The sequence below is a fragment of the Herpailurus yagouaroundi genome, unplaced genomic scaffold (genome assembly GCF_014898765.1).
Source record: "Herpailurus yagouaroundi ecotype Mexico unplaced genomic scaffold, PumYag 163, whole genome shotgun sequence".
NCBI classification, from domain to species: domain Eukaryota; kingdom Metazoa; phylum Chordata; class Mammalia; order Carnivora; family Felidae; genus Herpailurus; species Herpailurus yagouaroundi.
This window is the reverse complement of record NW_024412404.1, coordinates 19,779,628-19,791,840: the sequence shown is the minus strand read 5'-3', so window position 1 is coordinate 19,791,840 and position 12,213 is coordinate 19,779,628. Positions and strand designations below refer to the sequence as shown.

General features: G+C 57.3%; 1 protein-coding gene across 2 annotated transcripts; it reads right to left on the bottom strand.

Annotated features, from left to right (window-relative positions):
* Positions 1 to 527: 527 nt before the first annotated feature.
* Positions 528 to 7,261, bottom strand: PPIF (peptidylprolyl isomerase F). Of its 2 annotated transcripts, none has more exons than XM_040485557.1 (6): positions 6,965 to 7,261; positions 5,701 to 5,731; positions 5,082 to 5,170; positions 3,252 to 3,348; positions 2,694 to 2,769; positions 528 to 1,412 (listed from the first exon to the last, which is right to left on the bottom strand). In XM_040485557.1, exons 1-6 carry the CDS (start codon positions 7,148 to 7,150, stop codon positions 1,358 to 1,360), a joined length of 534 nt encoding a protein of 177 aa, XP_040341491.1. In that variant the 5' UTR covers positions 7,151 to 7,261; the 3' UTR covers positions 528 to 1,357. The 2 variants fall into 2 exon arrangements, with proteins under 2 accessions (XP_040341491.1, XP_040341490.1); XM_040485556.1 differs by having other exon boundaries at positions 528 to 1,493; positions 6,965 to 7,259.
* Between the last annotated feature and the right edge of the window lie 4,952 nt (positions 7,262 to 12,213).

The following is a 12,213-nucleotide window of genomic DNA, read 5'->3' as shown; positions in this document are numbered from 1 at the left end:
CACGCTGCGAACGGAATGTGACTATTCTGTTATCCAGAATGTTCCATCTCTGGCTGTTTGAGTTCTTAATCCTTCTCTCTCACCCCCAATCTGCCATCCCCGTGACTTCAGAAACACCTAGAATTCCACATCTAAATGGCAAATCTAGGATGATGAAGTCCACACCTAGCTTTACATTTTCACAGATTCTTCCCTAAGACTTTGACACATGGACGATGTCATCGTGCTGGTGAGAGTGTTTATTACAGCGATGTGCCTGGTGCCACATTACACACTTGACACAGATCGCATCCGACTCTCCCCATTCTGTGAGCCCAGCATCACTGTTACCACGTTATACAGCAGAGGAAAACAGACTCGGGGTGGCCAAGAGGTAGGGCTGGGGTTCGGGGCAACACCAGTGCTCGCAGATAGCCCGTGGGTGCTAAGAGCCCATGTCTGAGCCCATGCCATCTATAAGGATGACGCTGGGACCCTCCGTGGCTGCTGGGGTGATGATAAACGCTGCTTCCTAAAGCCACCAGACGATCTTTTATAGAAAATAGGATTTATTTTCACATTTAAAGTGAACACAAATAAAAGCCCCAAAGGTGTATCATATACATCATCAGATTTGTTAAACACAGAAAAATCGAAGCCCTCCGGAAAATACACGTTGACAGTCTTCCCGAGCACCAGGCACGCACACGCCATTTCCACTCTCCCCGACTTCATCGACTAGGCACAGCTCGCAGTGGGTTTGTCCCGGGTTTGTCTGCTTCTCCCCTCACGGACTCTCCTCAGAAACCGCGGCGGCGAACCAACAGGATTCACAGTGGCTGGGATAAAAGGCCTTGGCCGAGGACCCTTCGCAAAAGCCCCGATTACGTTCCAAAGGCCAAGCTCCAGGGTTCTGTGGCTTCCGCCACCAAGTGAGGTCATACCACGGCTTAGAGGGCTGTCACAGCTTCATCTCCAGTCCATCTTGTTAATTAAATTATTCCAATCAGAAGAGGATGTTCAACAGATACAGCGGCCCTTTTGCAGCGGCTGCCTTTCCCCCTCGGTCAAGGAAAAGGCAGAAACCTGTACCCGAAGCTAACCCCTCGGCACCCCCCGATGTCCAAGGCACAGGTGAGCGTGGGCTGGGGGATCACGGGTAAGGCCTGATGGCATCACGTCTGTGATGGATGGCCAGAAACGGGGTGGCGAGGGAGGGTGGACCCTGGGGCAGCGGTGCGGTGGGCCCCGTGGAGATCGGACATTCCCCACCGCGGCGTGCAACAAGGACAGACAAGTCTGCTGGAGCCCGAGGCGGCCCCCAGGGGAGCCCAGGCACGTGCAGCTGCCGCCAGCCTCGCGCCCTGGTCATGGCACCTCAGCTCAACTGGCCGCAGTCTGTGATGACGATCTTCTTGGACGTCTTCCCACTCCTGGAACCGAAAGATTCTATTTTCTTCACGACATCCATGCCCTCTTTGACATGGCCAAACACAACATGCTTGCCATCCAACCTGTGAGTTGAGTCAGGTAAGAGCGAGAGGTAGTGCGGTGTCACCCAACATCGCGGTCACTTGGGCAGGGAACTCTGTACCAAAGGCAGCAACTGTGTAGGGAGCCCGCGCTGAGAATCTGGACCCACCCCCTCGAAGCTCCGGTATCAAGCCTTGCCGAGCTCCCCAAAATACACCGGAGGTCTCCCTTCCAGGGCATATGCTCTGCCTCGCACGCCGGGTTGCCCTGGGCCACTTAACCTGAATCCTGGTAACTTCACCTATGAAAGGTGAACTATTCTTGTCCGGCACAGGGAGGTAACGGGGTTATCGAACCACTCCCACGAAATGAGAGGTCCGTGTACGGTCACGAGTGGCAAGCTAAGAGCTGGGATAACGAGCGTGGTGAAAATTAGTTCCGAGAGGCTCTTGATTTGAGAGTTCCAAGGATTCAAAAGAGAGCTCGGTCAGTGCCAGCAAGGCCACCGCTGGCTACCCCCCAAGGGCAGTAACGAAGGGGTTTCATGGAAGGAGCAAAGAGTAGGCAAGGCCAGCAGAGACCTGCTCAGCCCGGAAGGACATCTATGTCCCTTCCGGCTTGGGGGTTAGAGATGGCTGGTATCCACCCACCACTCAGGTCTCCCTAAAGTCCTAGGAAATGGGCTTTATTAAGTCTTAGCTCCAGGCCAGCTATTGTTCCCTTGACCCTATATGCCTCAGGGCTGGGACACAGGCGGGCTTTGGGCAGAGGAACTTATTAGGTGGTGGGTAATCCAGCAGGGAAGACACCCCTAAAATCCATGGGCATGTGGGCAAGAGGGCTCCAGGGTCCGTTCCAGGCCTGACGTGAAACCGGGAAACAACAGGCTAAACTAAGCAAATAGGCTTCTACCACAGGCCATCTTGAGGCCTGAGAAGTTCTGCTGCATTTTCCCAAGCATGTTTGGTAAAAGTCCTCTTGTGCGTGTGTGCACGACGCATGGAGAAAATCCCAGCTGACAGCAACAATGAAAACCCGATAAAGACACACTTCCAAGAACACCCCAAATTCTCCCTTAGTCCTTCCATGAACTTTATCCTTCTCCCACACAGACACACAGCCCAGGAGAGGCCTACTGTCCCAGGGCACAGTCCGGCCTCACACGACCTTCCCCTCAGAAGCACACAACGCTTCCTCTCGCTGCGAGGCCACCCCCCAGGAGCCAGGAGCAGGGAACTCACCAGTCTGTCTTTATGGTGCAGATGAAGAACTGGGAGCCGTTGGTGTTGGGGCCCGCATTCGCCATGGACAGGACACCTGCAAAAATAAGCAGGAGTGAGCCGTGCTGCCCCAGGAGGCGGCTCACCAGGGAAGTCATTCTAAAGAGCGGACAGTTCACACCCTGGCAAAGATGTTTAAGTCTGAAGATCCTGGAGCTGGAAGAGCAGAAGCGGGCCCAGAGGGCGACCAGCTCCCCAGGGCCTGTCCACCTATGCTGCCACAGGGAGGAGAGGCGGAACCAGAACAGGCCTTTTGCAGGCTGCCTCTTGGGTCTCCAACATGACACGAGGCTGGGTTTTGCTTCTCAAAGAAAGGCTTGGTTTTCAAACTGAGAGCTCAGAATGAAAAAGCTCCAGGAAAACCCAGCACCCCACCCCCGAGTGCTGAAGGCAGGGAGGCGTGTCGCCGGATATGGAGCGAGCAATGGTCGGACGGCAAACCTCCCAGGCGTGGGAGGCATGGTGGCGGCTGGTCAAAGCGCAGGGCTTTCCGACTGGGAAACGGCCGCCGCCACTCACCTGGTCCCACGTGCTTCAGTGCGAAGTTCTCATCAGGAAAGCGGCTTCCGTAGATGGACTTTCCCCCGGTGCCATTGTGGTTGGTGAAGTCGCCCGCCTGCAAGCACAGGGCACCTTCTGAGCGGTGGCCACCCAGAGCTGGCAGGGGGATGCCGCTGCGGGGCTGGGGGGAGAGCCCCCGGCGCACCTCGGGCCCACCCAGCCAGAAGCCCCTCAGGCGCAGGGGTCAGGAAAAAAAAAAAAATCCAAGGATATAAGGAGTAATAAAACGACAAGGAAAGCAAGCAAAAATAAAGCTTAAGTATGTTCTGCCGTAACTACCTTGCCTTTCAAATGATTCACTTTTTGTTGTTTTTTTTTTACCTGGGCAAGTTTTTAAATGATTCTCAAAGGATCTAATGGCCACTCTGAGAGGATTCGTAGGGACACAGAATTTTCTACCCACAACTCTTGGAGGGTGGACAGGGAGGTGGCCAGGGGTCCCCGTTCCCAAGTCCGATCTGTAGGGAGTGGCAGCGGCTGGCACATGCTAGGCCCCGCTCCCTGTCCAGCATCGCCCCCTCACCAGGCCCAGCGGTTCCCCTAAGTCCTGGAGACCCAGGACGGGGTCCCCCTAGGTGGCATCCTTCCTCACAGCTTGCCTGAGGCTTCACAGAAGAGCTGCCAGCCCCAGCCCCGGCTCCCTGCCAACATCTCTATCTTCTCGAGATCTGATCCTCAGGTGAGAGGGATAACCTGAGCGGCCTGACCTAAGCATCCACAAACGGCAGCAGGGTGTCCCCAGAGAGGGATGATTCAAAACCCCGGCTTGAGCTTCCGGTGCCCCCAACTCATGCCTCAGAGAGTCTTCCGGCCTTGCAAGTCCCTGCCCCTGCCCGCTGCTCTTCAGAGGAAGAGCCCAGCCTGGCTTAGGACCTCCACGTCAGCTCCCGCTTCATCCACAGCCCGCCGCAGGCAGAGCTGGGAAAGCCTCTGCAGCAGAAAGCCACAGGCTTGGCCAGACCTGTCCCCCAGCCGCAGCCTCCCTGCCCATCCCTGCAATCGCCACATTGAACACGTCAGCAGGCCCAGTCCCAACCCACCGCCACTCGCCACAAGATGATGACAGCCCCAGGTCGGAGTGGAGGGAACGGGGGAGAGAATTCTGGGCTGGAAGGGCTTCAAAGAGGTCATGACATTCATGCCCCTGCCTCTATGGTCTGCTGGCCTCAACACATCAACCCCTGTCTTGGCAGGGTCTGACCGAACAGAGGACCCCTGGGGAGGTTCCTGCTGTCCACACCTGTCCCCAAACCTCTGATACAGCCAATACTGGTATTTTTGAAAAACAGGCGGCACAGGTGACTAATGAACACTCATCTGACCGAGAAAGACGCCCTTCTCCAGAAAGAGAAGCTCCAAGTCCAGACCTGTGTGTTCTTGTCTTCTCCCTCCTCCTCTCCTATGCCAAGTGCTCAAGGGGACACAGTCAGAGACTGTCTGAATACGCTGGTCCTCCAAGGCCTGAAGATCTACCTGCCCCTGTCCCCCATGCATATCCGGACCTCAATGCTGGTTCCCCACCTCCACCCCCAACAGGCTCTGCCAGCCAGGCCATCCTGCCTCTTGCCCTGTGGCTCCACTGCCGGGGCAGGGAAGGGCTGTGGCAGCCCAGACAGGCTCTGCTGTGTCAGGGTGAGAAGACAGGCCGACAGAGTCATTCGTCGCTCTCCATTGGGTATCTCCACACACCAGGCAGGTGCTCCCTCATTAATCCTCGAGACCACCCTACGAGGCGACCCATTACCACCCCCCGCTGACAAAAGAGGAGCTGAGGCAGGGCCACCATACCTGGCACATGAAGGACGGAATCACTCTGTGAAAGGTGGAGCCTTTGTAGCCGAAGCCCTTCTCCCCGGTACACAGGGCTCTGAAGTTCTCTGAGGGTTGAAGGAACAGCAAGTCAAGAGCCGGGCCTCAACTGCAGGGCCACAGCTCATTCTAGCCTGTGCCTCTTCAAATCCCCGCTCCTGCCCCAGGAGGTGAGCAGGGTGTGGAAAGACCCCGGGACGCCTAAGTCTGTTCTGGCTGTGTAACCCAGGGCAAATCATCTCCTTCTCGAAGCTCAGTGTCTGAGCCCTGTGACAAGAGCACACGCTCCTGGCAGGGAGTCCCCGGGCCATGGAGCCACTACCCTGTCCCCCTGGCCACCAGGAGGGAGAAAGCTGTCCCAGAGGAAGTTGACCTGTGCCTTCTACTGATTCTGAGGCTACAGTGGACAGGTGGGCAGGGCTAACACTGAGGCTCAGAGAGGGACAGAAAGCTGGCCCAGGATACACAGCAGCTGAGCCTCCTGTGGAACTCCCATCTGGTCAGAGGTCTCTGTGCCCCAACTTCTCTCACCATCCCACCCACCTGGGCCCCTCCCTCCTCCTAGACCAGACTCAGAAGACCCCCAGCCCCATCTTACCTGCTGTCTTCGGGACGACATCTGCCTTCAGCTGTGGGGAGAGAAGAGGGACAAGAGAAGGTGGTCAGTCCAGAGGCAGGTGACAGAAGGAACCTCCTCTCCACCCATCTCCCACAGTGGCTAAGGAGTCAGAGAGGGCACCATGGGCCACTCCATTCCTTTTGCTCCCAGCCCTCCACAAGAGGCAGCCGAGGCAGCTATCATTTCTGCCAGCTGCTTCCTGAACCCCAACCGGGAGGAAGCAGCCTCCGTTTCCTAATCTATAAGAGCTGACGATGCCATCCTGGCCTACTTCCAGGGGCAGAACTGGCAGAGCTACTGCAGTTGGGCCCCAAGCATCAAAGCCTCAGGCCCAGAGAGGGGCCAACCCAGCCCCTTAGAGAGGCAGGGGGGCGGGACGGTGGGTAAGGGTAGGCTAGAGCCCCATCCAAGCCCACCTCTTGCCTCCCAGCCTCAAGAGCCACCCTGGCGCCACCCCATTAAAATAAATGGGAGCAAGGAGGGTGCTCTCCATTTTCCAGAAGAGGAAACTGAGGCTTAACGAGAGCCTCTGGGTTCAAAACGGGGTCGGGCTTGAGCTACACCTGAGCTTCCGCTGTTACCTACCCCGCTATTTGTTTCTTTGTGAGTCAGGGGCAGGACAGGAGTGCCACCCTCGGGAGGATGGCGGGGTTGGAACTGGGGTGAAGGGCCCTGGGCACACTGACCCCGACTTGCAGGAAGGACATCCTGGGTCAGCCTGGTGGCCTAAGGCCCGCCCCGCACGAGAGGAGGCGGGCCGCCCGGAAACCACCTCGGCTCCCTCCCCGGCGCTCCGCAGGGGGCGAGCCCCACCGAGGGGGCGGGGCAGCGGGCCAGCTACGCGTTAAGCAAGGGCAGCCACGTGAGCACCCGGCCCGCCCGCAGCCCCGTCCCCGGAGCACCCCCCGCACCCCCGTCTGAACTTCGGATCTGGGAGCTGACCACGCGAAGCCTCAGGACCTCTCCCCTACCCCAGGACGAGCCAGCAGGGCCCGACTCTCCCAGTCTACCACCTGACCTTGAGCTTTCACCTCCACACGTGCCCCCCACTTCCGCCTCCGAGGGGAGACCGGAAGAGACCAATCTGATGCGCCTTGCTAGGGATGGGGAAACTGAGGCCCAGAGCCCGGGTGTAGGGGGCAAGGTCACCCAGCGAGTCAGGCACGGAGCCGGGCCGAAGTCCAGCGCTCTCCGGGACCATCCCGGACGCCCAGTCCGGCGCGGCCCGGCCTGGTGCTCTCACCTCCAGCACCACGCGGCCGAGCGGCTCCCCGTCGGCGCCCACGTCCAGGTACACGAGCGGGTTCCGGGAGGAAGGGGACGGGTCGCCGGCGCCGCTGCAGGCGCGGGCCGCGGGGAGGCGCAGCGGCGCGGAGCGCGGGACCCGGAGCAGGCCGAGCAGGCGGGGACCGCAGCGTAGAGCCAGCATCGCGGCCGCAGGTCGGGGTGGGAGAGCGGCGGTACCCGCGGAGACCGTAACTGCGACAGTCACGCGCGCCCAGGGGGCCGAGTCAGCCGGGGCTGCCCGCCGCCGCCTTTATCTGCCGGGCCCGCCTCGCGGCCCCGCCCCCACCCGCCCCTCCGGGCCTGTCCGCGGGCGACCCCTGCCGGCCCCAGCGGTCAGCGCAGCCAGTGAGCTGCTCTTAACGCGTCCCCCACGGTGTCAGAGACCTGAGGGACAGACACGACCCAGCAAAAGGGGGTCGGTTCCATTTTGTAAGAGTTCCAACAGTATGACAAAAGAGAGAGGGAAAATATGGTGAAACGTGGTTAGCTCCAAAAGATGAGCCTCGTGTGTTTTTATTTGAATATAACAAAAGGCTACATTCGCCCTTTGTATAGGCGCCCCTCCACCCACAGACCCTGCAGACAGAGACCAAGAGAGACGGTGGGTGAGAGATAAAGAAGGTGGAGATGAGAGGTGTATTAGAGTGAAAGATGGCAGGAGGACGCAGGCAGAGACACCTCCGGTGGTGACCACAGGCCTCCTGGTCCTAGCCTGGCCCTGTCTCCAGATGCTTCTATACATCGGATCCTCTTCCCATACGACTGGAACTCGAAGGGTCTGGCCAGGTCCCAGCCCTCCACCAGGACTGGGTCTGACTACCGTCCCTTCAGCCCCATAGACTGACAGGTCTGGTCTCCAATAACTAGAGCAGCTGGCTGCTGGCTTCCTTGCTCCCCCAGTCATGCTAAGAGCACGCCTGCAGGTAACATAGTATGGGGGCCATTCCATAGGTAATGCAAGGATGAGTGAGTGAAAAGGCAAGACAGAAGAGGAGGGGAAGTGAGCACTACCGCCTGGAAGGATTTACCCCACATGTTGAGGGGGGCTTCTTAAAAGCCTGGTAGGGGGGCGCCTGGGTGGCTCAGTCGGTTAAGCGTCCGACTTCGGCTCAGGTCATGATCTCGCGGTTCGTGAGTTCAAGCCCCGCGTCGGGCTCTGTGCTGATGGCTCAGAGCCTGGAGCCTGTTTCCGATTCTGTGTCTCCCTCTCTCTCTGACCCTCCCCTGTTCATGCTCTGTCTCTCTCTGTCTCAAAAATAAATAAAGGTTAAAAAAAAAATGTAAAAAAAAAAGCCTGGTAGGTATGGGAGGACCACGGTAAGTAAATAATAGGGGCCCTGGGGGAGCATCTCGGCTAACATCTTCACTCTCCAAATGGAAAACAAGGACCCAGATGGGGGAAGGCACTGCCCGGGTCTAGGAGCACCCTGGATCCTCCACTGCCAGCCTGTGCCAGTCTTCTCGGACCTCTCTGAGCCTCAGTTTCCCCTCTGGAGAATAAGGATATGATGGTAATCCTTACCCTGCTTGTTTCCAGGTCTGTTTCAAGAGGAAAATGAACAAGAGAGAGAGGAATGTGTCAACTGTTAAGCATTGTGCCATGAGCATCAGTGATAGTTGGACTCTAGTCTTTGCTTCGGGTTTAGGGCTCAGACAGCAGTGGGTCTCAGCTGCAGGGGCTCAGAGGTCCAAGGAGCCCCAGAGGAGGGTAGGGGCTGAACGTTGGAGTCAGGTGGACTTGAACTGAGACCCGAATCGGCTCCTGAGAAGGGGTCAGGCAGCAAAATGCTGGCCCAAGTAAATTCACGAGGTTAGAGCAGAGTGTCCTAGGCTCATTAAAATTGTGGCTCAGCCCTTTTCTGGAAGTTCATAGTCCCCTTCTCTACTCCTGGCCCAGGAGGAGCCGGGTCATTCAATGATACCCCAGCTGGGTCTGGGAGCCCAGATGCTCCCCGGGTGCCAGCTCAAGATGGAGCCTCCCTGTGTCCTGGGGAATGGCTCCTCCTTTCTCATGGTGCTCGTGCCCTGAAGCAGAACAGGCCTGAGCAGGGAGCCAGGTTGCCACCTGCCCCGTCCGGGCCCTCAGCAATCTCCCAGGACCCCCCTGTATTGGTGCATACTGTAGACCGCAACGAGGAGGGAGGAATCAGCCTGCATGGCAGTGACAGGTGCTCAGCTCGCACAGCCCTTAGCCATGCCAGGTGGGTTAGTGGTACCCTGTTGTCCCTCAAGCCTGCTCTTGGAGGGTCTCTGTTTATCCCCCAGCGAAGCACGAGCAGCCCTCACGCAGGGGAGAGCTGCCTTCGTTCACTCAGACACTTTGTCCTCAGAGCCCTTCCCCAGCCCCTAGTTTGTCTGCACCCCACTGCAGCCTGGGAGGCGGTTCCATTTCAGAGATGGGTTGCAAGAGATAGGAGAGTGAATTTCCCGGGAGTGCGGTGTTGGAACGATGATGAATCTGTCTGACCCCAGGGCCGGGGTTTGTTGCATGGGTCAGATCCTTCTCGCTGCCATTCAGGAGCTGGTCATGGGGTGGGGAGGGCAAGAGAGACAAGCTTGGGACAGACAACACAGCAAGAGGGGGGCTGAGGAGTTCGCCAGAAGTCTGTGGAAGCTCAAGGGACAGGGCAAATGGTTTCTCCCTGGGGGATCGGTCCAGAGACAACCACCTCTGAGGGGCAGACACACAAAGATGTGGAAAGGAGATTCTAGAAGGGGAATGAGCCAGAGCCAGGCTGGGTACCTTCAAGGAAAGGCTACAATATGGACCATAAACTGAAAGGCGGGGGTAGGGTTGGCGGGCAATCACAGAGGGTCCTGAAGGCCAGGCTGAGCTCTAACAGTGTTGGATAGCACTGGGGAACCATTGATGGTCCCGTGTCCCCATCTATAGGACCCCAGACTGAGAACCAGCCCTGTCCACTCATGTTCCTCTACTCTCTTTGGAAAATCAGATGTCCTCACTACCTCCTACCCACGCCAGGGAAAACCTCCACCTTCTCCACGGGCTCAGCTGTGAAGTCGTCCCTCCTCGTACCGCCCTCAGTGGCATCAGGAGGAGGGACAGTGCCTGAGCTGAGCCGTGAACTGAAACATGCCCAGCCCTCGAGGACTCCCAGCGCAGGTGACATTGGGCAAGTGTCAGCACTCACCTGGCTCTGAGGCTATTTATAGACTCTGTGTCATCCTCAGAAACAGCAGTTTCTCTCCACTCAGCCAAAGTGGCTTCTCATCCAGGGTGTTAATGGTTTTTGTCACCTAGGGATCCTGAAGGATCCCTTTAGGCATCATAGAGCCAAAGAACAGTCCTGTCATGCTGACATTCAGGGGTGGCGAATTCAGATGCCTATGGGGGTGGGGGGCAGGCAGTGACATACACAAGTAAAGAGTCAAAGCATACTGGGCAGGCTCTAGGGAGAGAGGGGAGGTGGCGCTGTGTCCAAACACCCCACTTAAAGGGGCAGCTGCTGCCCAGGCCAGCCAATTGTGTATGTGAGACCATGAACCCAGTATAGCCGGGTCTTCTCATTTTTCAATAAAAGCTGAAAACATTAGGTTTTGTGGAAATCTCCCAATTAAAAAAAACTTTTTTAATGTTTATTTTTGAGAGAGAGAGAGAGAGAGAGCGTGAGCAGGGGATGGGGCAGAGAGAGAGACAGAGACACGGAATCCAAAGCAGCTCCAGGATTTAAGCTGTCAGCACAGAGCCAACGTGGGGCTGAAACTCACGAACCGTGAGATCATGACCTGAGCCGCAGTCGGACACTTAACTGATTGAGCCACCCAGGTGCCCCATAAAATCTCCCAAGTTTTAATATTTTTTTTAATGTTTATTTACTTTTGAGAGAGAGAGACAGAGACAGAGACAGAGAGAGAGAGAGAGACAGAGCACAAGCAGGGGAGGGGCAGAGAGAGAGGGAGACACAGAATCTGAAGCAGGCTCCAGGCTCTGAGCTGTCAGCACAGAGCTCAACGTGGGGCTCGAACCCACGAGCAGTGAGATCACGACCTGAGCCGAAGCTGGACGCTCAACCGACTGAGCCACCCAGGCACCCCAAATCTCCCAAGTTTTAAATGTTGGAAACTACTTTTAAAACAAAGTTGAGCACTGAATGAGCCGTAAACAACATTTCCACAACCTAGATGGGACCTCTGGGCCAGTAGTTTGCTAGCTGTGAGCAAACTCTAGCTATGTAAAGAGGCTCAGAAGAGGCTCAGGGACTTACCCACAGTCACACAGCCTGGAAGTACTGGGAAGGTGGACGAACCCTCTCTTTGCCCTGGGGATCCAGAAGAAGTCGGGACAGACCGTTACAGTGCCACGTGATGGTAAGTGCTCCCGAGTAAGCCTCTCCCAGGCAGCCCGTGTGGGTGGCAGGGGTGAATGTTGTGGCTGTTGTGAGGGATGAAGTCACGGTGGTCCTGGAGACCTTTCCAAGAGGGGCTGGGAGGGAGGTGGCCCTGCTGTGGGCAAGGGGTGGATGTTCACGAATGATCATTGCCAGTATCAGTCACTGGGACAATGTACCTTGGGTAGAAAGAGGCCTTGGGCTTCATTTCTCTTGGTTCCATTTGAGGGGGCTGGGGCCCAGGAGAGTATCTGTTATGCTAGCTGACAGGGAGCCTAGAAGAGAGATTCTTGGCTAACAGCTCAGAAAGTGAGCCAGACCTGCCAACAGGCCACTGGGAGGGCTGCACTCAGGCATTCCCCTGTGACGTTCCCAGACTTCACGGAGCAGTATGAATGCATCAGCCTCTCTCTGCTGGCTTCCAGGAACCATGGGTGGGTCCGTTCTCGAGCACGCTGCGAACCAGAGCATGATGGGAAGAAGGGAAAGATGGGCAGGGGAGGTTTCCCTCGAGGCCCAGGTGGAGGGTGGTGGGCACAGTGACCAGAAAGAGGCCTAGGAGGAAGGTCTGGGGAAACTCCCCTTTCAGAGTCCAGCTGGGCTGTAAAAGTCGCTGGTGTGGGTGCCGTGGGCCTCTGGGAGAGGCAGCCAGCAGGCGGGGCTGGCTCACCCCCCACCCCACGCTCCACCTCCCCAGCTGCTTGGCTCTTGCAAAAGCCCCCTGGTCATGGAACGGAACGGAACAGAGTAGAATGGAGGAAGCATACCTGCTGAACGTATGTGCTAGCCACTGTATTGTGGGCAGCCCTGGGGGCTGAGGAAGTCTTCCTGAGAAGCTGCCCCCAGAGGGAAACGT

Excerpts from the sequence above, each read along its gene's own strand:
- PPIF (XM_040485556.1), bottom strand. The coding sequence starts at position 7,150 with ATGCTGGCTCTACGCTGCGGTCCCCGCCTGCTCGGCCTGCTCCGGGTC. Across the intron at positions 5,171-5,700 it reads TGTCGTCCCGAAGACAGCAG|AGAACTTCAGAGCCCTGTGT; the intron begins GTAAGATGGGGC and ends TTCAACCCTCAG. Across the intron at positions 3,349-5,081 it reads TTCCGTCCTTCATGTGCCAG|GCGGGCGACTTCACCAACCA; the intron begins GTATGGTGGCCC and ends CTGTGCTTGCAG.